This window comes from Sarcophilus harrisii, chromosome 1 (assembly GCF_902635505.1).
Source record: "Sarcophilus harrisii chromosome 1, mSarHar1.11, whole genome shotgun sequence".
Lineage (NCBI taxonomy): Eukaryota > Metazoa > Chordata > Mammalia > Dasyuromorphia > Dasyuridae > Sarcophilus > Sarcophilus harrisii.
In genome coordinates, this window is record NC_045426.1 from 712,206,307 (window position 1) to 712,231,076 (window position 24,770).

The following is a 24,770-nucleotide window of genomic DNA, read 5'->3' on the forward strand; positions in this document are numbered from 1 at the left end:
TTATCTCATTGGATCCCCTGGGAACATGGTGCTCCATTTTCCAGATGAGGAAACTGAGGCAGACAGCAGGAGACCAGGTCCCCACTCGAGTCTTCCTGACTCGAGGGCAAGAGCTCCCTGCATTGCCCCCCAAAGCTGCCTCTAGCACATTTACGTTACTGACCCAGAGCTGTCTTAAGCAAAGCCCTATGAAAACGTGAAGTGTTGACGTTATCGCTACTGTTATCCTGGCCATGGGTTCTCGAGTTTAACGGCTCTGGCCCTCAGTTTCCCCACCTGTAAAACAGACTGGAGTCTCTTCCGACACTGATCCCGCGGGATTCTGGGATCTCTGCATCCAGCCTCACGTTCACCAGGGACACGAAGGACTGACTGAGATCCAAAACGTTCCGGGCAGGCTCGAGCCTGAAACGTTAAAGCCTCCCCGGGCTCAAGAAAGCGGCTCCCGCTGCCCGGAGACCCCGGGGCTTGTGCTCGAGGGCCTGGTGGCCGCCAGCTCACTAAGGGGCATCACCAGTGAATCCCACCTTGGGCCCCCCTAAGGGCAGCGTCGTGAATGAAGGGCCGGGCCCTGCTCGGGCCACATCGGCCCGTTCTGACCTGTTCTAGGAGAGCACGGCCTGAAAGGGGCCGGGAGGATGGGGCAGCACGGGGAGGACCGAGACCAGGCCGGGCAAGGCCGGGCTTCTCAGGGCCTCAGCGAGCCACGGCAGGCCCGGGAGCCTCGGGGCAGGAACTGCGGCCGCTTCCGGGAGAACTCGGGAGAGCGAGTCTCGTGTGCTGGTTTTCCCTCTTGTCCGGACTTTTCTCTCCCAACGTGACTCACAAAGCCGGGGGCATTTTAAAAATTCAATTACAACAAAGCCCAGGCTGCGGGAGGATGGAGGAGGCTCCTGAGGAGCCAGTGAGTGAGGAGGGCCTGTGGCCGAGCCCGGGCGGGGCCGGGGAGGAGGCAGGAAGGTCCCTGCAGAGCCCCAGCTGAGCTCTGGCCATCCCGTGGAGGGGGGACAGCGTCGGCTCCGGACTAGCGGGGGGACACAGGGAAGGGGGAGGAGGAAGGGTTAGCTCGGTTCTGGGCAGAACCAGGGGGAGGGGGGAGTTTGCAAAGCGTCTGATTTAGGCTGATGCCGGAGCTTTATCGTGAAAAGAGCTGCCTCGGGAGGTAGGGAGCTCCCGGTCCCTGCCGTTATTCCAGCACAGCTCGGGGCTCCTCTGCCGCGGCGGGTAGGGAGCTCCCTGCGATCCTGACGCTCCCGCTCCCGCTCCCGCTCCCTACCGCGTCTCACGCCACGTCCTGCAGGACTGAGGAGCATCTTCCAACACTTCTCCCCCGCCACGGCCCACCCGGGCTGCTGTTGGCAGTTCCCACGGCAACGCAGGACGCGCGGGCCCCCATTGGCTACAGGGGGTGCCCGTCAGCTCGCTCGCCGCGCTGATTGGTCCTCCCGGCCGCAGCCCCGGCTACAGCCCGCACGCAGCCCCGCCTCCAGCCACTTGCCCAGCAGCCCGGGACGATGAGCGGCCGGGGGCTAGGCCACGGGATGCCCCTGCTGGAGGCCTTGGCCGAGCGGAAGCCGGGGCCCTGGGGGGACCCCTCGGGCGGCGGAGTGTCCCAGCGGCCCGGGCCCTGGAGCCTGGCCGCCGCCGCGCTGTCCCCCCGAACCGCACGTGGAGAGGAGGGACAGGAGCCGAAAGCGACCCTTCAGAACGGGGAGAAGGCGCAGTTGGAAGTGGTGCTAAAGGTCAACATTGTACGGCGGGGGAAACTGAGTCCGGGCAGCAAGCCCTGCGCTGCCCCCCAGCCTGGGAGGAGCGTTAAAGGCCTCCTTTTGGCAGGGAGAAGGGAAGGAAGGCGGCTCGGCGCAGGCGGGCGGTGGTGGGGGGGTCTCCGACTGCCCCAGGGGGCCGCTGGGGCCGCGAGGACGCAAGGCCTTCGGAAGCCGGGGGGGATGCAGAACGGCGGCCCTCGCATTTGGCAGAGAGGGAAACTGAGGCCAGCGTCTGCCCTTTGGTCTCCCCGGCGGCCCCGGGCCGGCAGTGGCAGGGGCCCAATCGCAGCCCCGAGCCCCTCCGAGCCCTGCCCGGGGTCTCCCTGACCAGACAGAGTCCGGGCGGCCCCGACACCTTGCTCTCCCTCTTCCAGACGGTGCCGGAGGATGACTCCAGAACCCACTTGCCTCTGAAGTACTTCCTGGTGCAGGGGAAGGAGGAGGACCCAGGGGAGCTGAGAGGTTGCCAGGAGGAAGCTAATGAGTCGGATAGTGAGGGGGCCTCTGACCTGGAAGGTAACAAAGGCCACCACACCCCCCCATCCACTCCAGGCCTGGAGGTTCACCACGGGCCCCTCCCCAAACCTCCAGCAGCCTCACACTGGGGCCTTCCCCAGCTCCCAGGCAAGACCCTCCTCCCAAACATGTTTATTGCAAATAGATTTCTCCACTGACTCCAGCCAGAAGAAATATAGAGAATATATACATCTGATATACTTAATATCAATAACATGGTATATATGATAGTTACATAAATAATACATAACTCAAACTAATATGGGGATAATATAGTATAATAGTATGTTATACATACATAGAACATAATAAGTAATACTTTATATGACATATAGATGTACCCAGAGTACAGAATGAGCATAAATGTAAAATATGGAGCCATTGTGGACTGTCACTTCCCCATTGGAAGGAGGTTTCATCATTAATCTTCCGAAATCGTAGCTGGTGAGCCGCCAAGCAGACTTCCGCTTTCTTTCCAAGTTGTTTCACTTGACTAGATCGCTGGGACTATTTCCATTGTTCTCCCGGGTCTTCTCTTTTCCCTCTGCACCAGTTCATACAAGTCTGCCCAGATTTTCAGAAACCATCCATCATTTCATGCAGCCTGATAATCTGTCATCATATGCCTATACCACAACTTGTTTAGCCTGTTCCCCAATGGATGAGCACCTCCTCAGACTCCCATTCTTTGCTACCTCAAAGAGAGCTGTAAATGTTTTTGTCAATCCTTAGAGTTTGTTGATTACAAATAATCTCTCCCTTAATTTTGCCTCTTTCTAACTGGCAAAGAGACTGAAGTGGTTTACCATTTCCTTCTCCAGCTCATTTTACAGATGAGGAAACTGAGGCAAGCAGAAAGTGACTTGCCCAGAGTCACACAACTTGTAAATGTCTGAGGCAGGATTTGAACTCAAATCTTTCTGACTCCAGCTCTCTATCCACTGCATCACATAGCTGCTCATTTCCCTGTTGAGAGAATCCAACTATATGTACATGTGTGTGAATTCTCCCCTTTGTCTTGTTCAGATGAAAGAGGGTTTAAGTGTCAGTCATCCATAACCTTCTTCTGAGTTTGTATAGACTTTTACTTGAGCACCTCAATTATGTGAGATGATATTCCCTAACCTTTTTTCCCTCCCCCAACCCAGTGTCATCTTTTCCATCTTTTTCTTAAGATCAAGACATAACAGAACAATCCCAGGCTTTGTCTAATCAGATTCCCTCTGTGGTCCCTGATGATGATACGGTTCTGAGGGACACAAATATCAGCTCTATATCAGAAGTAGTTTATACTTGTTTGGTCATTATTCTTCATTCACATTTACCTCTTTATGTTTCTCTTAACTGCTATGTTTGCTCTTCAAAGTTTCAGTACAGCTCTGGTCTTTTCATCAGGATTGCTTAGAAGTCCTCTTATTTCCTTAAAGGGCCATCCACATTCCCCTGCCTTCAGTAGGATTATATTCAGGTTTGCTGGATAAATTGGCAAAATTTGGCTGTAAGCCCGTATCCTTTGCGTATCCTTTAATTTCTAGTATTCCAACCTCTGCGCCCCTTCATCGTGATTACTGTTAAATCTTATATGATCCTGACAGTGAATCCTCAGTATTTGAATTATTGCTTGCTGGCCGACTACACTATTTTTTCTTCGACCAGAACGCTATAATATTCCTGGGAGTTTTCATTTTGGAGTTTCAGGAGATGGCCCTTTGTCCTCTGTTTCTAAAAGATGGACAGTTTTTTTAAAGATGTATTGAAATATAATGTTTAAGCTCTTTTTTGGTCATGGCTTTCAAATAGTGCACTGATTCTTATTTTTAGTTATTTGTTTTTTTGTTTTGCTGAGGCAATTGGGGTTAAGTGATTTGTCCAGGGTCACACAGCTAGGGAGTGTTAAGTGTCTGAGGTCAAATTTGAACTCAAGTCCTCCTGATTTCAGGGCTGGTGCTCTATTCACTGTGCCCCTCTTATTTGATTTATTTTATTTGTAATTGTATTTTATTTTTCCAAATACATATAAAGATAGCTTTCAACATTCATTTTTATAAGATTTCTCCCCAAGACAGCAAGCAATCTGATATAGGTAAAATAATGTGCATGGCTTTGAAACATACTTTCATATTCGTCATGCTGTGCAAGAAAAAATCAGATCAAAGGGGGAAAAACAAAGAAACAAACAAAAAGGTGAAAATACTATGTATGCTTCAATCCACATTCAATCTCCATAGTTCTGTCTCAGCATGTGGATGGTATTTTCCATCCCAAGTCTATTAGAATTGCCTTGAACCACTGTCTTGTTAAGAGCCAAGACCATCACAGTTGATCATCACATAATCATCTCATTACTTTGTACTACAAAGTCCGGGCTAGCTCTCTGGAGGGCCTCGGGATCAGTCCAAGTCCTTGGTCTTTAGGAGGAGAAGTGAAGGAGGCAGGCAAGCTGCCAGGAGGCTCGCCAAAGACAAATCCTGGACTCCGGAGTCTGGAGCCTGAAGTCTCTCTCTTCCTTGTCCTGCAGCCAAGTGACTCTGACCTCCCCCCCCCCCCCCAGCCCTCCAATCCTTGACTATTATTACCTCACCACCAAACATTCAGCAAGCACCAATGGTGAGGAAAGCCATCACATCATCATTTCATCTAAATATATGTATATAGAACCATTCTCTCGCATCCGATTAGCTTTTTAAGTGCTCTGCTGTCTGATTCAAGTACACCTTCTCAGAGTTTCAGCCCTCTACATGTGCAATGTTCTTCTGGTTCTGCACACTTCACTCAGCAGCAGCTCTTAAAGTCTTTCCACAGTCCACTGATTCTGAAATTATTTCTTTTCGATTTGTTTTCCACCTCAGTTGTTTTTACTATAAATCTCTTGCTGCTGCTGCTTCCGTTTCTCAATCTTTTGTCTTTTATCTATTAGAATGTGATTTTTAATATTGGTTCCAAATTTTCTCTCTCCTTATACCTCTCCTCCACCCACTAAAGATACAAGAAGTACTATACCCACTATAAAGTGGTTTTTGTTTGCTTGTTTTAGTATTTCTTATCTCAGGGAAATGCTGGGCAGACCCCATCCCTGATGTCCACAGATCTCTCTGTGCACCAGGGCTGGAAAAATGACTCACCATTATTTTTTCCCTTAGATTTCCCCATGACATTTGTTCTGGTGCAATGTCTAGATCTTTTTTAGAGGAGACTTGCTGGGGCTCTCAATGTATTCTGCTCTTCTCAGTTCTGCCTTTTGGACATTTTGAAGCGGGCATTCCAACATGCCTGGAAAACGCTCTCCAGATACAACCGTGCAGAGGCTGAGGGGTTGGTGGGGTAGGAGGCACTTTCCTACAGGCAGCACGGTTTGTGCACTTGATGTCATGACTGATTGGCGTTCAAACCCCACCTCGGGGAAGTCCTGCAAGCTCTCTGTCAAAGGACAGGAATAATGCTGGCCCTGGTTGGGATTTTTATTTTGTTTTAAGGTTTTTAATTTACTTAGTGAATATTTTATTTTTACCCATTAATAGAGAAACAAATTATTAATTTTTTAAAATTTTGAGTTTTAAATTTTCTCCCTCCATCTGTCCCTCCCCTTCCCCTCATTGAGAAGGCAATTTGGTAGAGGTTATACACGTGCAATCATGCAAAACATATCTCCATATTAGTCATGTGGTGAAAGTAAACAGACCGAAATAAAGTTTTAAAAATGTAGACTTTGATCTCTATTCAGACTCTGATCAGCTCTCTCTGGAGGTAGACAGCAATTTTTCATCTTAAGTCCCTTGCAATTGTCTTGGATCTTTGTATTGCTGAGAATGGCCAAGTCTTTCACAGCTGATTATCAGACAATATTTGTTGTTATTGTGAACGACGTTCTCCCACGCTCACGTCCCTTTACGTCAGTTCCTGTAAGTCTTTTCAGGTTTTTCTGGAATCAGCCTGCTCGTCATTTCTCCTAGCCCAATGATATCCATTACTATCATATAACTATCATATACCCAGCTTGTTCAGCCATTTCTCAGTGGACAGGCATTCCCTCAGTTTCTCATTCTTTGCCACCACAAAAGATGTGCTGTAAATATAAACATGTGGGTCCTTTTCCTTTTTATTTTTTTTTATCTCTTTGGGGATACAGACCTAGTAGGGAGATTGCTGCTCTCCAGAATGGCTGGATCAGTTCCCAGCTCCACCAAATGTGCATTAGTGTCCCAGTTTTCCTACGTGCCCTCCAACAGTATCTTTTCCTGTCCTCTTTGCTGGTCTAATAGGTGGGAAGTGCTACTTCAGAGTTGTTTTCATTTGCATTTCTCGAATCCCTTTTCTGTCCCCTTAGTCGGTCTGTAGATGTTGTCCAAGGATTTTTGAAACAAAGTGCTGAAGTGGGAGCAGAGGGAAGGGGCCTGGATTTGGAGTTAAAGGCCTGGGTTGGAATCCTGGCTCTGAGGTTTGCTGTGTGACCTGAGGCTAAGTCCCTGCCCTCCTGCTGGGCCTGTTTCCTTCTCTGGAATAGGAGAGGGTGGAACAAATCAGAGTCCAGCTCTGATTCTATGACTCTGTGGTCCACAGAGCAGGTATGAAACCAAGGGAGGAAGCTCATTTTTTACTAGAAGGAAGCACCAAGTGAGGATCCAGGAGGCCTTCCTGGAGGAGGAGGCAGAGGAGTAGGAAGAGGAGGGAGGGAGAGGGCAGGCATGGCATATCAAGGCAAAGGCTCAGAGGTGGGAAAGTGTGGAGCAGCCAGACTCACCAACATCAGCTGTGAAAAATGGTTATTATGTGGCATGTTTTGCTGCTAAAGGGTGACCCTATATAACATTGATTTTCTTAATCACTCAGACACAACTCTGGTTCAGACACTCCCTTCTGCCTGGACCCTTCCTACAAGTCCAGTCCTGCCTCCAGTCTCTCCCCTGCTTGACAACCTTCTGTGGCTTCCTAGAATTGGGGAGCACACGCCCAGAACAGGGACTCGGGCCCAAGGCCTAGCACACAGTTGGTGCTTAATAAATGTTCCTGGACTGAAACGGAGGCTAGGTCGGAGAGAGATTCTGGCTTTTGTTTTTAAGGGGGGCCTCGAATGATGGTTAGGCCCCTTCCCTCACACGCCCCCTGCATGTCTCCCCCACAGAGCCCAGGGGGCTGTTCGACCTCAGCGGCAGGTCCCAGTACCTGGCGGCCTGTGAGGCCTACGGTGTGGTGCCCATCTCCTCCTTCCTTCACCACATGCACGATTCTGAGCTCATGCTGAAGCACCGCGGCCTGGGGCCTCAGGTAGAGACACCTTGGCAGGGCTGTGGGCCCTGCAGAGTGCCCCGGGGGCAGGGGCCCCGTCTCTGTGACCAGCCTCAGTTTCCCCTTAGCTTCTGAGCACCACAGGGAAACTGGCACAGTGGGCAGAGCCCTGGCCTGGGATGGGGGGCAGGGAGGGAGGGAGGGAGACCAGCCCTAGGCCCACTCCTCCCATTAACTCGCCGGACTCCGGGCCCAGCTTTGCTGCACTAGAGAAGGGAGCTGTCCGTGTCCTGGAGCCAGCAAGCGCCTGCCTCGCCGCCCCCCCAGCCCCTCCCCCTCCTAGGCCTGTGCTGTGTTGCAGGGGGCCCAGGCCCTGGCCTTGGCCTTGATGAACAACACCTCCATTGTGAGACTGAATCTGAGTGACAACTGGCTGAACGAGGAGGGCACGGTCGCCATCGCCGGGATGCTCAAGGAAAACTGCTTCATCGCAGGTGGGGGCTCGGGCCGGGGGGCACGAGCACTATTAGAACCGCCCACAGATGGGAAAGCTGAAGCCCTCCCAGGATGCCCGGCCCAGCCAGGCCTGAGCCCGGCTCGCTCACCTGGGCCGGGAGGGGCCGTCCCCAACCACCGGGCTCAGCCCCAGACCCTTCGTTACAGGTCATTATAATGGCATCAGGGGCTCTCTGGGTTCTGCCCTTGCCCCGCACGCCCATGCTGAGGAGGGGGCTGTCATCCTCCGGTGTCTGGAGCGAGGGTCTGACCTCGGGGGGCCACAGTTCTGGGCTTGGAAGATCTTGGGCCGGGGGGAGGTTAAGGAATGGGGATCATGGGCTCATAATGGAAATCAGGAAGGAGCCGTGGAGGCAGCCATGTCCAGAAGAGAAAACAAAGGTGGTCTCGAGCAGTAATCGCCGGGGTGAGACCTGAAAGGAGAGCGTCTCCTTCCAGAACCCAGGCTCTCTCCGCTGGACGCCACTGCCCCTGCTGGCTCTGCATTGCTCTGACCCCCTGGTGGGGAGTTGGGGGGGGGGCTGCTTTCTGCCGAACCGCCAGGGATCCTGCTGAACCCCAGGGGACACACACTGTCCATGGGGAGAGCGGACACAAGCACAGAGTCCAGGGTTAGTGAGGCAAACATGTAGGAAAGACACGTGGCCAAGGCCATTCCTAACTCCAAGGCCCCAACATCCTTCCTGTCCTCACGGAGCCCTCACCAAGCTCTGCCCTCCTCCAAGGTACACCACCTCCAGGCTGCTCAGATGGGCTCCAGGGCCCCCCACCTTTCCATGGCTCCAATGTCCAGGGTCAGCCCCCCCTGCAGCCATGGGCAGCTCTCTTCTTCCCTTCCAAAGGCCCCTCTACTTAAATCTTGGTACTAAGTTGCCAGGGCCAGCCCCCCCTGCAGCCATAGGCAGCTCTCTTCCTTTCTCCCAGAGGCCCTCTCTGCTTCTGGCCTCAGCTACTGTCTCTGCCCAGGTGTGTGTGGAACGTGTGTGCCCGTGTCTCAAACTCTCTCAGGATCACCCGGAAGCGCGGCCGCCTTCCTTGGGGCACTGGGATTGTTCATTTCAAATCCCCCAGAGAAGGGGGTCCACATGTTGTAAAAGATGCCCCGAGTTCACACCTTAGGCCTTATCATCTGGGATTAAATGAGGGTAAAGAGAACTAGAGCCTCTTCCGGAGAGGAAACTATCCTGAGCACTTGGGTGATCTTCCCAAGGTGACACACGCACTCAGACCTTCCAGTCAGGGGTGGAGGCCAGTCCCGCCCGGCTCTGCCCACACCCGCTGACGTCCGTCCCCCGGGTCTCTCACATCAGATCTCGATTTGTCTGATAACAAAGTGGGGGTCAAAGGCGCCAAGGCTCTGTGCGCCGCCCTGATGGAGAACACGTCTGTGCGCCGGCTCCGGTTATCCGGAAGCGACCTAGGCACTCACGCCACCAAAGACGTTGCCGATGCGCTGATGGTCAACACCAAGATGGAGCTGCTGGACTTGAGCCACAACCTTCTGGATGAGGAGGCTGGTAGGAGGCCACGGCCAGAGGGGAAGTGGGTGAGGGAGTGACCCTCAAGGGAGGGGCCGGTCCTAGACCAGAGAGCAGGGGCCATGTTGACAGCCCCAGGCCTGGAGTCACAAGCCTGGGGGTCAAACCTTTATGACCTCGGGGCTGCCTTTTCCTCCAGCTCACCAGGTGTCCGATTCCCACTCCAGGAGGCAGGCAGGGACCCTGCTGAGCCACCTGGAGGAGGATCAGACTTGCTCTGTTTGGCTCCAGAGGGAAGAGCCATGACAGGAGACCCCAAAGCAACAAATATGGGCTTCACGTCTGGAAAAACTTAGCCATTAGCGCTCCCCCAAATGGGAAGGCTGCCTCAGGAGGTAGTGAGCTCCCCATCCCCGGAGGCCTCCGAGTGGAGGCTGGCGGTTTTGCATGGTTCAGTGATGTCACAGGATTCTTGGTATGAGTGGGACTCCAGGCCCCAAGTGTCCCGGGCTCACCAAGTTCCCTTAGCAGCCCCCTGCCCCTCAGGAAGGGTTAGCCAGTGACCCCAGGCAGCCATTTTCCGGCCTGACGGCCTTTTTCAGGCACTCCTCCTCCCCTCGGCAGGGAATTCCCTCCTACTAAGGGGCAGGCACATGGCAGAGCTCAGTTTCCCCTCAGACTGGGGACAGTCTGCTCATGCTCCCTCCTGAGCCTCATGGGGCACACTGAGGAAAGCTGGGCCCACCTAACCGTGCTGTTTGTGGCAAGGGTTTTACTGAGCCGGAACCAAATGCCTGGAGAGGTCAAAACTGGCATGAGAACACAGTCTGTGTGACCACCTGCGACTGAGAGGAAGGTAGAGGAAGGGTCCCGGGGCGAGCTCCAGTTTATAGATGGCAGAACTCGCTGAAGGGACACAGTGGAGCCAGTCTGGTGGGGCTCAGGAGAGGGCAAGCCCCTGGGCTGGGGCCCCCATTTGGGGCCTGCTGGATTTTCCTTGACTACCCATCCCCTTGGCAGAAGTGAATGGAAGTCCCCGAGGGGACTGACATTGGGACTCTGTTTCTCCTTAAGGGGAGCGACTCGGGCCAGCCTTGGCAGAAAACATTGGCATAAAGGAGCTCAATCTCAGCTGGAACCACCTGCGGGGCTCCGGAGCTGTGATCTTCGCCCGTGGCATCGGGGTAGGCCCCCTCCCCACCCCCACCCGCCAGCTGCTCCGGGCCCCAGACCCACCCACCATGCAGGCCGGGGACCATGTCGGTGACTCAGCCCAGAGTCAGCTCGGACCACTGGGCAGAAGGCTCCACGTTTGGCCCTGGCAGAGGACGATCTCCTCCTGGAGGCGTTCCCCAGGTGGCTCTGGGTGTGGGCCAGTGGGCAGACTCCCTCACCCGGGCAATCCAAGCAGGGCAGGATGACCATTTGGGTCCTGGGTCACACTGGGGACACTTGGATCAGCGGCCTCTGGGCGCCCTCCCAGCCCCAAGAGCCTGGCATTTGTGGACCCAAGAGCCCAGGCCACCCTCCAAATGGGAGTCCTGCCTTCCTATGTGGTCCCCAGAGCTCCCCAAAACCAGTTGGCAAAGCCCTTCCCTCCCCGTTCCAAGCTGCCCTCTCTCCCTCTCCAGGGCTCAGTGAAAGAAAGAACATACCACCTCCCGTCTTCCTTTTCCTCCTCTTCCGCCTCCCCTCTCCCGCTTTCTCAAACTTCCTCCTCTCCCTCCCCTTCCTTCTCCCTTCCTCTTTTTCCCTTCCCTTTTACTCCTTTCCTTCCTCCTTTCTTCTCCTCCTCCTCCCCTCTTTCCTTCCTCTTTCTCTTCCTTCCCCTACTCCTCCTCCTTCCTTCCTTTTTCTTCTTCCTTTTCCCAATTTCCCCCTTCCCCTCTTTTCTCTTCCTCCTCTCGCTTTCTTCCTTTCTCCTTCCCTTTTCTCCTTCTCTTTTCTTCTCATTCCTCCTTCCTCTTCTTCCTCCTCTCCCTTTTTTCTCCTCCCCTTTCTCCTCCTTTCTTCACTCCTTCCTCCTCCTTTCTCCTTCTCCCCCTCCCTTCCTCCTCTTCCTCCTCAGCGCCCTCACTGGCCAGTCTGTCCTAATTCCACAGCTCAACACGTACCTCAGGGTGCTGGACCTCTCCTACAATGGCTTCGGTGACGAGGGAGCGGCCGCCATGGGGGAGGCTCTGAGAGTCAATGGCGTGCTGGAGGAGCTCAACATGAAGTGAGCGCCCCGCCCCTCGTGGCCCCGCCCCTTTCCCGCCCTCCCGGGGAGGGGCTTACTCTGCAGGATCTGCCCAGACAAAATACGGAGAGTGGCTGGAAGTAGGTGGAAGGATGGTTCAAATCTAGAACCTTTGGACACTTACGAGCATGTGACCGTGGGCAAGTCACTTCACTTGTTTGCTTCAGTTTCCTCAACTGCAAAATGGGAACCATAACAGCCCCTCCCTCCCAGGGAGATACAATGTCCAGGCTGCTGCTGGATCGGGGGCATCCCAGAGGGGAGGGCACAAGCCAAGGTGGGGCGTGGAGGGCAGAGGCAGCTTCAGCCGGCGTTTACAAAGTGCCTACTATGCGCCTGGCACTCGTTGCAAGGGCTGCAAAGCCAGAAACGCTTTGACATCGACATTTCTATATGCCACGTCCCTGCGCTCACTTGCCCTTCCCCCACACCCCCCACCCCACTTCCACCCTCGGCCTTTATCCCTACTTTTGGACATCGCCTTTGGGGCACAAGGCCCGGATAGAAGGAAATAGGAAATCCTGATGTTTTGTGAATATGTCCCCCTTGTGGTGACCGCCCTCCCTGCCCTCTGGCACCCATGTGACATCATCCCCCTCCAGACCTCAGTTTCCCCATCTCGAAATTCCCAGGCCCTTTCTGCCCCTGCCTGGGGTCTCCACCACCCTGTGAGCCACTGAGGGATCAGTAGCTGGTTTTCCTCTTCTCTCTTAAGTAACAACCGCATCTCGCTGCCCGGAGCCCTGCGCTTCTCCGAGGGACTGAGTGAAAACCGAACTCTGAGGAGCCTCTCAGTGAGTTGGGCCCTGACCTCGGAGAGGTCCCATGGGGAAAGGACCGGGCCCTGACCTTGGAGATGCCCCATGAGGAAAGGGCCGGGCTCTGACCACCCGGAGATGTCCCATGAGGAAAGGGCCGGGCCCTGACCTTGGAGGTGCCCCATGAAGAAAGGAATGGGTCTGGGGAGTACCAGGAGAGGTAGTGGGCACCCCCCTTCTCTAGGTCCCGAGAGCATCCGGAGAAGAGGATCACTTAGCGGGGCTGTTCTGTTCCAAACCCTGCTGGAGCTGCCCTGGGTGACCCCCAGATCCCCCTTGCTCCGAGAATCTAGGAGGGGGCGCTATGGGACTGTGGAGGGACAGACCCTGGCTGCCAGTCCGGAGTTTGCTCCTTGAATCCCTTAGTTCACTTGAGCCCCCAGTGAGGCGGGTTGTCTCCAATTTACAAAGAAACCAAGGCTCCCACAGGTTAAGTAGCTTGTCTGTGGTCCCAGGCTGGGCGAATGTCCGAGTGACTGTTGAACCCCGAACTTCCCCTCTACCCGAGACTGATCGCCCCCTCTCTCCCTGCAGATGGGCAGGAACCCCATGCGGAGCGAGGGCTGCCTCAGCATCCTCAGGGCCGTCCAGATGAATCCATACTCGGGGCTCATGGTTTTGGATTTCTCGGTAATTAGGAGGCGGGGACGGGGCTGAATAATTCGGCTAATTCCAACATATGGAAGCGTTAAGTGTCTTGTGTGGTGCTGGGCCAAGGCCTCTGGGATCCCTGAGCAGAGCAGGCGACCCCTGGTGGGAAAAGCCAGCCTCGGAGGGAGCAGGGTAGGAGTGATCTGGGAAGCATCTCTTCCATAGTGGGCCGGGTCAGGAGCATCTTCCCCTCCCTCTCCCTTATGCATAAAATAAAGGGGTAGAGCCAGAGTCACAACCTCAGTCCTGGAAGGGGCTGCAGGAGGGGGTCCCCATTTACCCTCCCCTTTGCCTCTGGATCATCCTCCTCCCCATAACAGCTCCCATGGCTGTGGGGGGCTGAGATGGTACCGACCTTCATCAGGGAATCATTCATTCATTTGCTCATTTGTTCCTTCATCAAGCGCCTCCGAGGTGGCAAGCGCTGTGTGAAGCACTAAGGATTGTTGTTGTCAAGAGCAAACTTAGCCAAGGCAGTTCTTGCCTCACCCCCCACCCCCCAGCTTAGGATCTGCCGAGGGAGCCAGCACACACGCTATGGACGGGAGTCAAGTCCGACTCTCCGTGAGCCCCTTGGGAGTTTTCTTGCAGACACAGAAGTGATTTGCATGTCCTTCTCCAGCCCATTGTACAGATTAGGAACTGAGGCAAACAGGGTCTGGCAACGACGGAGTGTTTGAGGTCAGATTTGAACTCAGGAAGATGTTTCCTGACTCCAGCCCCCCCCCCCGTGCCCCCTAGCGCCAGCTATAGCCAGTCCAAGCTATAATTGTCAGGCCAAGAGGCAGGACCTGGCAAAGCGGGCCCAGCCTGGGGATCCCCTCAGCTCAGACCGGGGCCCATTGCGGTGCCCGCAGTACTCACTGAGCCATTCTCCCCTGCAGGACATCCACCTAAACAAAGACTTCGAGGACCTGGCTTGTTCTATGAAAGAGGTCTCTCCCCAGCTCTGTATCAAGCATGGCAACCCCCGGGCCTAGACCGACGTCCTGGAACGCGGCTGCCATCACCTGCCACCCAGAAGTCCCAGGAATCGTCCCTGTCTCCCGAGAGGGCCCAGCAGCAGCCGGGCCCCGGTGCCCTGGAATCATGGACGTGCCCCTCTGGGCCTCTCCGGGACAGAGCTTCCCCGCGCCAGGACTCAGGACAGTCACCCACCAGCCACCCTTGGAAGTCCGGCCCGCCGTCCCTGGGACCCACTGCCCGCCCCCGCTGCTGTCTGCTTGGGGAAAGCTCGCCCATGGCTCTCGCCTCTGTTCTGTTGTCTGAGAGCTCTGGGCTCCCCAGCCCTCTGGAGGCCAAACCTCCGCCCCTCCCCTCTCCCCTCCACCCCTTTCTCACTAAGCCTTAATGTTGTTTCCAGTACCCTCAGTGTCTGCTGTGTTGACTGCATGGGGGGTATCCCAGCTTTGGGGGGCCCCAAATTCACGGCTCCCGCACTCCCTTCCCCCGCCCCAGCTCCGGCTCTTCCCAACCTGGAGCTCACCGGCCCGGACAGGACAGGGGTCCGTACATCTAGGCCAGAGGCCGGGACGCCGCCAAGAGCTCCCACCCTCACAGCCCCTTGGCACAACCCTGGGGGGTGGGCACCCCAAAGACCAGAGGGCTCCCCCTTCTCAGAGCCCGGGCAGGCAAGTACGGGTGGAGGCACCCGACAGGTGAGGACATGAGGGATGCTCAGGACTGGCAGCTGCTGTTGAGAAGCAAGCAGGACACTGGGCAGGCCTGGAACCCACAGGGAGGGACCAGCACCTTGCTTGCAGGCTTCCATGGGCTCTGGCAGGGAGAGGTAGAAAGGGGCCGCGGCTCCTCCCCCACAGCCGTTGCCATGGCCCGCTGACGGCCCCCAAGGACCTCCAGGCGGGCAGCGGCAGTCCCTGCTCCCCAGTCCCTTTTCCCTTTCCCTCATGGACCTGGACTGAACCACTCCCTTTGTCACCCACTCCAAGGGTGACGCAAACCCCCCAGCCCACCCGTGAATGCCTCCATCACAAGAGACTGTGAGCCCCCCAAGGGCAGGAGCCGTGCCATCCATGCCAAGGGCCTGCATGCAGTAGGCACTGAATGGTTGCTCAGCCTCTGGCCAGAGGCAGCCGTCTCAATGAAGAGAATCCAAGCTCTGCAGTCTGAGAATCTGGGCACTGTGTCCCTCTCCTCTTCTCCCGGGGCCTTGGTTTTCCTCACCTGTAAAATGGGGGTGTCCAAGACCACCCGGGAGGTTCTTTCTGTCTATAAAGCCTGGAAGCTTCTCTCCATAGTCCTCTGTCCCTCCCTCTGACCCAGGCCCATTTCCAAGGGCTGCGACGGCGGGATTCTGGTTAGTTCCGCGCTGAGCCTCCCAGGGCCCTCACGGATGAGGCGAGGCTGACCCTCCTCGGAGGCCCTTTACAACGGCCTGGTGGTGCTTGTGCAGCTTCTACCTGTGGGGATGGGGAGCCTGCCCTGGGCCGCTTGCCTCCGGGCACACCCTAACCCTAAATGCGCTGCTCTGTGGTTCCTAGCTCATCTTGCACTGAACAAGTGTCCCAAGAATGGTGGTTTCCTCTAGAAGAAAAGGGGGAGTCGGCAACGGGGCCCAGTCTGGGCACAAAATGTCACATTAATGAAAAGGCCACGGCTGCCTACCACCAGCGCGGGTTAAGCCCCTCCTGCGTTCAAGGCCTTTGGGGGGGGGGGGGTCCTGGGCCGAGCAGCCCTCGGGGCCTCCTGCCTGGCCCCTGTGCGCCCTCCCCCCTCCCCCCTCCCCCCCAGGGGCCGGAGAGCCGCGGGACGGAAGGGCCGCGGGTTCCAGGCCCCGCCTCCCCCTCGTGTGGCCCTGGGCCGCGCCCTTCTGTGACCCGCAGGGTCGGAGGGGAGGTCCCTGGAGCGGCATTTCCATGGGGCTTTAGATGGGCCAAAGGGCCCAACCCCCACCCCAAGCGTGGGAAAGTGGCCCCGAGTCCGTGCCTCAAGCCGTGGGCGTGGCCATGAGTCTGTGCCTGAAGCCGTGGGCGTGGCCATGAGTCTGCCCCAAGCAGTGGGCGTGGTCACAACTCTGTGCCGGAAGCCGTGGGCGTGGCCATGAGTCTGTGCCCCAAGCAGTGGGCGTGGCCATGAGTCTGTGCCCCAAGCAGTGGGCGTGGCCACAACTCAGTGCCGGAAGCCGTGGGCGTGGCCATGAGCCTGTGCCCCAAGCAGTGGGCGTGGCCATGAGTCTGTGCCCCAAGCAATGGGCGTGGCCACAACTCTGTGTCTGAAGCCGTGGGCGTGGCCATGACTGCGCCCCCTGTCGGAGCAGGTGGCTAGGTTACAGAGGCGGAAGCAGGCAGAGAAATGGGGGAGGGGCGGCAGAGCTGGAAGTAGCTTTCCAAGTCCCGCCCAGCACAGCACCCCAGGGAAGCCCCTCCCTGGCCAAGCTCAGGCCTCCCAGGCCTCAGGGTGCCCACCTGTCAAAGGGGAAGCCGCCTCGGGACACCGGCAAACCCCGGGCCGCGCCTTATGCCTGCTGGGACAGCCCCAAGCCCCCACACAAGCCCGGGCCCGGATCCAACGCCCCCTCCCCCTCCCCAGACCTAACACCTGGGAAGGAGGGAGAGCACGTGACCTCGCGGCCGAGTCCCGGGCCAGCGCAAGGGGGTCCCGCCGAGGCCGCGAGCAGGGAAAGGCCGGGCCTTGTGTCTTCTCCAGGAGGTCCCGCCCAGGACGGACCTTAGGCCAAGGGGAGAGTGGCCCCCCGGGCTGCTTTGCCTGGGGAGCCGGACCCATTTTTTGAAAAACCCAAACCGGGGGAGGGGGGTCGCCGGGCTTCGCCGGCCCGAAGCCACGCGGGTCTTTTGGTTTTTTTGGTTTTTTAAACCACCTCAACGCCCACCCACCGCCACGGCAGAGGGGGAGGGGAGGGGGGCCCCCCCGTGACTCGTCCCCGGCGTCCAGCGCCGCGCCCGGCCCGCGCCCCGCCTGATTCTGGCCCGCCGCCCCGTCGGCTCAGCCAAGAGGGGCCGGCCGGCCGGCCAACAGGACGGAACCGCCGGCGCGCCCGGGCCGGGCGGCCCCTCCGGTTGCTTCGTTGGGGCTGAGGGCGGTTCGCCCCCAGGGGGGCGGCGGGCCCGCGAAGCCCGGCCCGGCGCCGCCGCTTCTTCCCCCGGCTCCTTTCCTCCTCCGCTTCTCCCCTCCCCCTCCCCGCGCCCCGTGGGCGCTGCCCGGGGAGGGGGAGGGGCGGGGGCGCTCCCGGTGCCCCAGGCTCGGTTTGCCGTTAGGGCCTCGCTTCCTTGTCCGGGTCCCAGGGGCGGTGGGAGCCCCCTCCCCCTCTCAGGCCCCCACGTGGGAAGGGGGGGGACGGGCCTTGGCGCCGGGCACCCGGAAGGCGGCTTAAGGCCTGCTTGAGCCCCTGCGGCGGGGGAGCCGGGCCTGTGGCGCCTCCCCTGCGCCCTGCCTCCGACGGGAAGGAGCCGGGCTGTGGGGGGTCCCCGCGGCGCGAGGCACCCCGGACCCGGGTCCTTTTAAACGAAAGGCGCCTGCCCCCTCCCCAAGCGGGGCTGTTGGTCCCATCCGGCCTATTTCCCCGGGGGGCCGCCGCTTTGGGCCCCCCTGGGTTCCTTCGGCTTCAGCCCGCCCGCGGGTCCCTCCCGCCCGGCGGACCCCAGGCCGTCGGCCCCCCGGCGCGCCCCCAGCGGCGCCCCGTCTCCCGGCGCGGGCGCCTTGCCCTCCCCGGGAGGTGGGGGGGGGTCCCCCGCCAGGGAGAGTGACTGCCCTTGTGCTTTGCAGCGTGAGTGCATCTCCATCCACGTTGGACAGGCTGGGGTTCGAAAAACCCGCGGGGCGGTTTTCCAAGGAATTCATGATGGTCAGATGCCCGGATAAGACCATGGTGGGGGGCGATTCCTTTAAGCCTTCACGAGCCGGGCGGGCAGGCCCAGGCTGTTTTGTGGGACCTGAGCCAACCGTCGTGGGTAGGTACTGGCCCGAGGAGGGTTTTGGGCCAGGTGGGCGGGAGCAGCCGGCCCGGGCGGTCTTTCCTTAGCGGCGGGGATGAGGGGCGTCCGCAGCCGCCTCAGTGAGGCCTCTCCTCCCGTAGATAAGCTGGTGCGGGGTGAAAGCCCACTTAACTCCATGCCCAGGAAAAGGAGCGCGCCCTTGCATAAAAGCCCCTGGGGAGCGTCCCGGCCCGAGCTCTGGCCCGCACTCCCTTTGTGGCTTTGTGGCTCTGCTCCTGGCACACGGCCTGGGGCGAGGTTACCCAGCAGAGGCCGCAGGGTGCCCGGGGACAAGGACCCAAAGTCCAGCTGTGGCTCCCGGCAGGACTCGCAGCTGCATCATCCCTAGAAGTCCTTGTAGCCCCCTCCCAAACGCCTCTGGTGAGGAGCGGCTCGCTCATTTACAGCGAGCGCTTTGTTTCTCTTTTGGAAAAAGTGCTGAGATGTTTTAAGTGGAGCCTGAACTTGCCTCCCAGTGGCTGATACCCCCGGGTCCTAGTTGTTCTCTCCTGAGTCCAAGAGACTAAATGTAATCCTCCTCTCGCATATGACAACCTTGCCAGTATTTGAAGACAGGTCTGGCTGTAATTACGTTGTGGTGCGTGTTGACTCTGCTAATTTAAAAAAGTCCATTTAATCCTTCAGAACTGTGAAGGGATTTGTAGTGCTTAGCGCTCCCGCACAGTTAAGTCTTTTATCATCTGGCTTCGAGAAGTAGTTCTTTCTCTATCAGCGTCATGGTGGTCCCTGAGTATGCCCGTTTCAGCGTCTAAGCCCAATTAACATAATATGCTAAATGGAGTAACCAGCCCCCCACTCATTCTCATCGTAGATGAAGTCCGTACTGGCACGTACAGGCAGCTTTTCCACCCTGAGCAGCTGATAACGGGAAAGGAGGATGCAGCCAACAACTACGCCCGAGGCCACTATACCATTGGCAAGGAGATTGTTGACCTGGTCCTCGATCGGATCCGCAAACTGGTAAGAGCCCCGGGACAAGGAGGCAGGAGAGTGGGACCCTGGTTGTTGCCACAGACAAGTGGAAAGACGATTGTTTCCAGGCTGAGAGGGGGCTGCACAAAACTTTGGACAAGATTTAAAGTTAAAGCAGAGGCAAAGGCATTCTCAGGAGTGTCCAGTTCTGTGCATCAGGTTTTGCACCAGCGATGGGACCATCCTTCACTTATGCAGCATACATTTGATTGGATTTGAGGGTCCTGGGTTCCATGATATTTTAGGGTTTTTTGGCAAGAATAAACTCAGTAGAAATACTGATAAGACAACCACCCCTTGTGGGCCCCATGAGAAATGAGGAAGAAACCAAATAATTTAGGTTTTGCAAAACCCATAACGTATATGAGCTGTTTAGGGTCACACAGCTTACAACTTCCTGAAGGCAGATTTGAATTCTGGTCCTCCCGACTCAAGGCTTGGTGCTGTATCACCTGCACGCACGTGCACACACACACACGCTGCCCCCAAATCCATGCCTAATAAGGCTCTGGGAACACAAGGAGAAAACCAGAAGTCCCTCGCCCTTAAAGAGACCTTTTACATAGCAGCGGGCGGGAGGGGGCAGCAGGACCAGATTTGAGAAGGGGGAGACATGGAGGAGGCTGCCCAGAGGAAGTGATGCCCACCTGGCCCTCACCGGAACAAGGCTTGTTGGGGCAGGGCTTAGCAGCTGGTACAGAGGACAGAGAAGCCGAGCTTGGGGGAGCTGGCCCGGCACACACCAGATACCAAGGAGACATCCCTGACAAGTCAGCACCCCTGACAACCAGCCAGAGCACCTAGAATTAGGGGTTGGAATTCAGCAAACACTTGTTCTGAGAGATGCATTTAAAGGATAGGAAGGGCAAGGGTTTCAAAAATAAGCCGCCCCCTGCCTGCAGGATGCCTTTATAGGGATTAAAATCATCCCACCTACAAGAGACACTGAGGCAGAGCTCTGAGCAGTGGCCCTTTATTAAAGGGTCTTCAGCTCTTCCTCACAATCTGAGATGGGGCTTCTTCCAGAGCCCCAATTTTATAGGACCAGATATCCATACATTAAAGAACAGCTCTACCAAAGACAAATAATTCTATTGGTTCACCTATGCTGGATAGGGGAAAATAAGCAAAAGACTGTCAGCAGCATCATGAGTTGGTTGGGCAAAAAGCTTCCCTTAGGTGGTCATGGATAATCGCTTTCAATTGGGGGAGAAAAATAACCCAGTGACCTAAATGGTCATAATGTGCAGTCAGGGGACAAAGAGTGGAAACCCTCCTTGGTTGGCACCAACATGAAAGAAAAATATTGACCCGAAAAGTCAGCTTTTGCTAGAATGACTTCTTCACGGGCAAGATCCTCAGAGAGATAAGGGTGTTAACCGGAAGAGAATGTCTTCGGGGCAGGGGTCCTGAAGGCAGTTTTAAGGAGAGGTTCCTTGAAAGGCGGGTCCTGCTTTGGGCCCCTCAAAAAAACCCCCAAATTGCCCTTTTTAAATAGGAAACTAAAAAAGTTTCAACTAAAGAGAGTACAGTTACTACTCAGTAGACATATCAGATCTGGTCTCCAGCTAAATGAGACCACTAAGTTCAAGCTTAAGTAGGAAGTGGTCCCAAAAATCTTAATGAAACCATGCTGCCCCAAGGGTGGGTATGTCAGGAGAATTCCCGGGCTTAAAAGTCAAGGACAGTTTCAGGGTGCCCCCCCATCAAAGGTAGTCAGCGTTGTATTGAACAGAGATTGGTCTGGAATGTTGGGGGGGGGGAATGAAATTCCTCTGCCTGACGGTCATCATGACTGAAAAAAGGGCAGGCCCCCAGTTAACTTCTTAAACAGGCTTGTCCAGCGGGGGTTCTGAAGGAGGGGCTGAAAGTTGGGGGGATTTTAGACACGCGGGCCCCAGTGAGCATTTGTTCCCAGGCTGATCTGGACGGGCTCCAGGGCTTCCCTCATCTTCCCAGCCGAGGAGGCACAGGCCCGGGGCCTCGTCTGGAAAGGCTCGGGTTATTTGGGAAGTCCAAGCTGGGTTTGCCATTTACCCCGGGCCCAGGTTCCAAGCAGGGGTGGAGCCGACAACTCCATCTCACCACCCCACGACCCTGAACACCCGATTGGCCTTCAGGTCGACAACGGCCATATAAATGCGGCGCCGACATCGGCGCCCCCACCAACCTGAACCGTCTGATTGGGCAATGCCCCTCGATCCGGCCTCCTTGGCCCGCGGGCGGGAACCGACCTGACGGAATTCCAGACCAACCTGGTGCCCTACCCGCGTATCCACTTCCCCCTGGCTACCTACGCTCCGGTCATCTCGGCCGAGAAGGCGTATCACGAGCAGCTGTCCGTGGCGGAGATCACCAATGCCTGCTTCGAGCCCGCCAACCAGATGGTCAAGTGTGATCCCCGCCACGGCAAGTACATGGCCTGCTGTATGCTGTACCGAGGGGACGTGGTCCCCAAAGATGTCAACGCCGCTATCGCCACCATCAAGACGAAGCGCACGATTCAGTTTGTGGATTGGTGCCCCACGGGATTCAAGGTAAGCCAGGGTCCCTGGGCTTGGGGGCAGGAAGCCACTAACTCAGCAGGCAGGGCCTTACAACCAGACCCCAGACTTAGAGCCAGAGCAGCATGAGGAGGCACCCAGCGCACCCTGTCGTGTTATAGACAAAAACTATGTCCTTCCTTGGGCATGTTTTTTTGAGAGCCAGAAATCAAGGTCATTTCCTTCAAGTCCAAAGTTAGCACGTTTTTGGGGCGTTATCCCAGACTGTATAGGACGCTGCAGGTTCCATGTGGGAGTTGCTGAAGAAAGTCGGGTTTCTTTCTCTGGCTTGCCCCTGCTCCTCAGAATCTGCTGAGAACCAGGGTGGCCACCCATAGCACCGCCTCAGGCGCCGGCCTAGCTCCTGTTCTTAACTTGACATCAGGTTGCGGCTTAGCCATTGACATCCCCGGGCATTGGCCACTTAAAAATCATAGCTCCCCTTCTTTTGGGGGCACCGTCTGTCTAAAGAGATTCTTCGGTGTGTCCTCCTGAAAATCTGCTTTCAGAAGAGGCAGATGTTTCCAGGGACAGTGCAGACTGAGGGGCTCTTGAGGGGCTCGGGGAACCAAGGAAAGGAAGCCTCCGCCCCAGGGCTCGGCAGGACCCCTCTCACCCCCAGCTGTCTTTGCTGTAGCTTTGGCCACCCAGTGTTTAATGAGGCCGCAGCAGCCACTGCCATCTGTGGACCCAGAGGCTGACCAGAGCTCAGGGGTTTGGGGCAGCCAAGATCAGATTAGGTGTTTTTAGTGGCCGACTTACCTGGTGCTTCCCATCAATTTACGCCCCCCCCCCCCCAAGCAAGCTATTGTTTTGTGCTGATACGAACACCATTGCATTGCTCCTGTCGAATTTCCCATTCGTGCCCATCATGAGGTGTTCCAAGGATTATTTGGAGTAGGGACAAGGGGGCTGAGCCTGGACTCCCTTCCAGCCCTGGCCTGTGGTGATCCGCGACGTGCCCGCTATTCTGTCCCTGGGGGCGGCAGGGAGTTTTGAGGCATGGAGGGATGGAGGAATTGCCTTTCCCTTCCAGATGGGCCCGTCCTTGCGGGGCTCTGAGCCTGAGCTGGGGGATTGCTATTGTCAGGCAATTTGCTTCTGTTGCCACTATAAGGGGCTTCTGACCCACCTACCCCCATCCTCACCTTGCTGGACATTGGCCTAGCGATGCTTCCCTAAGCCGTCATTAAGCCTTGCTTCCTCCTCTGGGTCACTGTCCACCCCCTACCAGAAGCTTCTGCTCCCTTGGTGAAATCAATAGTGATGGGGCCCGGCCTGATCCACTTGTGGAGACCCCTTCCAGAAGGAGCCACAGCGCTGACCCTCCTGGGCGTCGCCTCCTCAGATACTTAGGATCATGTCTGTTCTTCCCCATGCCCTTCAGCATACCCTGGTCCTGGTCCCGTCCCAGAGACCTGTCCTCACCCTCTGGGTGCCTCTGGCCTGCACTGAGGTGGCTGGGGGGGGGGGCTGCAGTCCTTGCCGGGGGCTGACCTCCCCTAGGGATCTGGGCTTTCAGAGAAGGCAGCCTTGGGAGTGGGAGCAGAGCTGAAGGCAGAGGCGTCCCACAGGCCCATCCTGCCGCACCTGCCTCAGTGCCACGGAGCCTGGAGAGGAGTTTCCTCATGGGAGAATAGGCTGAGCCACAGGCTGTCGTTCACACTGCTCTTCCCTCCCCCCACAGGTGGGCATCAACTACCAGCCCCCCACCGTGGTGCCCGGTGGCGACCTGGCCAAGGTGCAGCGGGCCGTGTGCATGCTGAGCAACACCACGGCCATCGCGGAGGCCTGGGCGCGGCTGGACCACAAGTTCGACCTGATGTACGCCAAGCGGGCCTTCGTCCACTGGTACGTGGGGGAGGGCATGGAGGAAGGCGAGTTCTCGGAGGCCCGGGAGGATCTGGCCGCTCTGGAGAAAGATTACGAAGAGGTGGGCGTCGACTCGGTGGAGGCCGAGGCTGAGGAAGGGGAAGAGTACTAGTTGAAGAGGAATGCTGGGGAGCCTTGCCTCCCACCCCCCACAAGTATAACTGGTTACATATTTGTTTACGAATAAATGTTTCCCTTTTGAAGCAGTTTGGTCTTTTCTGTTACCCACAAACCCCTGGGATCCTGGGCCATAGGTGCCCATCTTCGTGGGAGGAGTCTCCCTCCTGGGGGGCCATTGAGTGGAGGGCTCAGGCCCTGCTTGGGCCCCTAGGACTGCTGGGCTTGGTGACTGGCAGCAGTGACCCACTCCCCCTCAGCCATCATTCTCTGCCCTTGCCTGAGGCTGCTGGAGAGAGGGGGAAGCAGGAAGCCAAGCTAGCTCCTGGCATCGGCCCCGTACCCCTGGAGCCCCTGGGGCTGGGGCTCCTGCCAGGATCGGGCTGGAGACGGTGACTTGCAGTCCTGGTCAGAACCACCAGAGAGCGCTCCTACCTCAAAAGTGAGCGCGCCAGCCTGGCAACGAGCCGCTGGACCCCCCTGGCAGTGGAAGCAAGAGCTGGGACTTGAGGGTCAGCTGAGTCCAAATCCTGGCTCTGCTGCTCACTACCTGTGGGCCCTTGGGCTAGTCCCATTCTCTAGGCCTCGGTTTCCCTTCTGTCAAGTAATGGCAAGCCACGTGATCTTGAAAGTCCCTAAATTCTCTGATTCTTTAGTTCAAAGGAATGAAATTCTGTAGCCAAGTCCCAGAGAATCCCCAATCAGCCGAGTGCCCAGTTGGCATCCTGGGGCCCTGTGCCAGCCCGAGGCCTGCCAGCCTGCAGAATGCTTTAAGTATGGGAACCAGGACCCAAAAGAAGCCCGTCATGCAGGCAAGCTGTGTTTGCAAGTTTGCAGACTCATTAAGATCCCTGGGGAAATGTGCAGGGAACTCAATAACCAACACAAGATCAGTTCCTTGAGTGCAGGAACTTGGCACTTTTGAGTTCCCAGAGCCCGTGTGAGGGTGTTTGCTCAGGCTCCCCTTGAGGGCCCCTCGGGCCGGCTCCCCTTTAGCTCTTCTCTGCCTTTGGCTGGAGCCCTCGCCAGCCATGTCATTGCTTCAGTCATTTCAGTCAACTTTTCATAACACTTTAGGTTTTT

At 56.9% G+C, this 24,770-nt stretch overlaps 2 protein-coding genes across 3 annotated transcripts; both read left to right on the plus strand.

Moving 5' to 3' along the window:
• The first annotated feature begins 304 nt into the window (after positions 1-304).
• LRRC74B (leucine rich repeat containing 74B) lies at positions 305-14,575 on the plus strand. 2 transcript variants are annotated; one of them, XM_031949027.1, is made up of 10 exons: positions 305-904; positions 2,144-2,285; positions 7,405-7,547; positions 7,870-8,002; positions 9,335-9,541; positions 10,577-10,686; positions 11,605-11,720; positions 12,457-12,535; positions 13,094-13,189; positions 14,095-14,575. In XM_031949027.1, the coding sequence occupies exons 1-10, from the start codon at positions 557-559 to the stop codon at positions 14,188-14,190; spliced, it is 1,470 nt and encodes a 489-aa protein (XP_031804887.1). In that variant the 5' UTR covers positions 305-556; the 3' UTR covers positions 14,191-14,575. The 2 variants fall into 2 exon arrangements, with proteins under 2 accessions (XP_031804887.1, XP_031804888.1); XM_031949028.1 differs by lacking the exon at positions 305-904 and adding an exon at positions 1,446-1,742.
• Positions 14,576-18,053: 3,478 nt separating this feature from the next.
• On the plus strand, positions 18,054-23,777 carry LOC100914278 (tubulin alpha chain). The gene is given in 7 exon segments (XM_031949061.1): positions 18,054-18,138; positions 18,995-19,143; positions 21,074-21,176; positions 21,179-21,272; positions 21,274-21,361; positions 21,363-21,692; positions 23,386-23,777. Coding segments are annotated over 7 exon segments (1,146 nt in total). The 3' UTR covers positions 23,683-23,777.
• Positions 23,778-24,770: the final 993 nt, after the last annotated feature.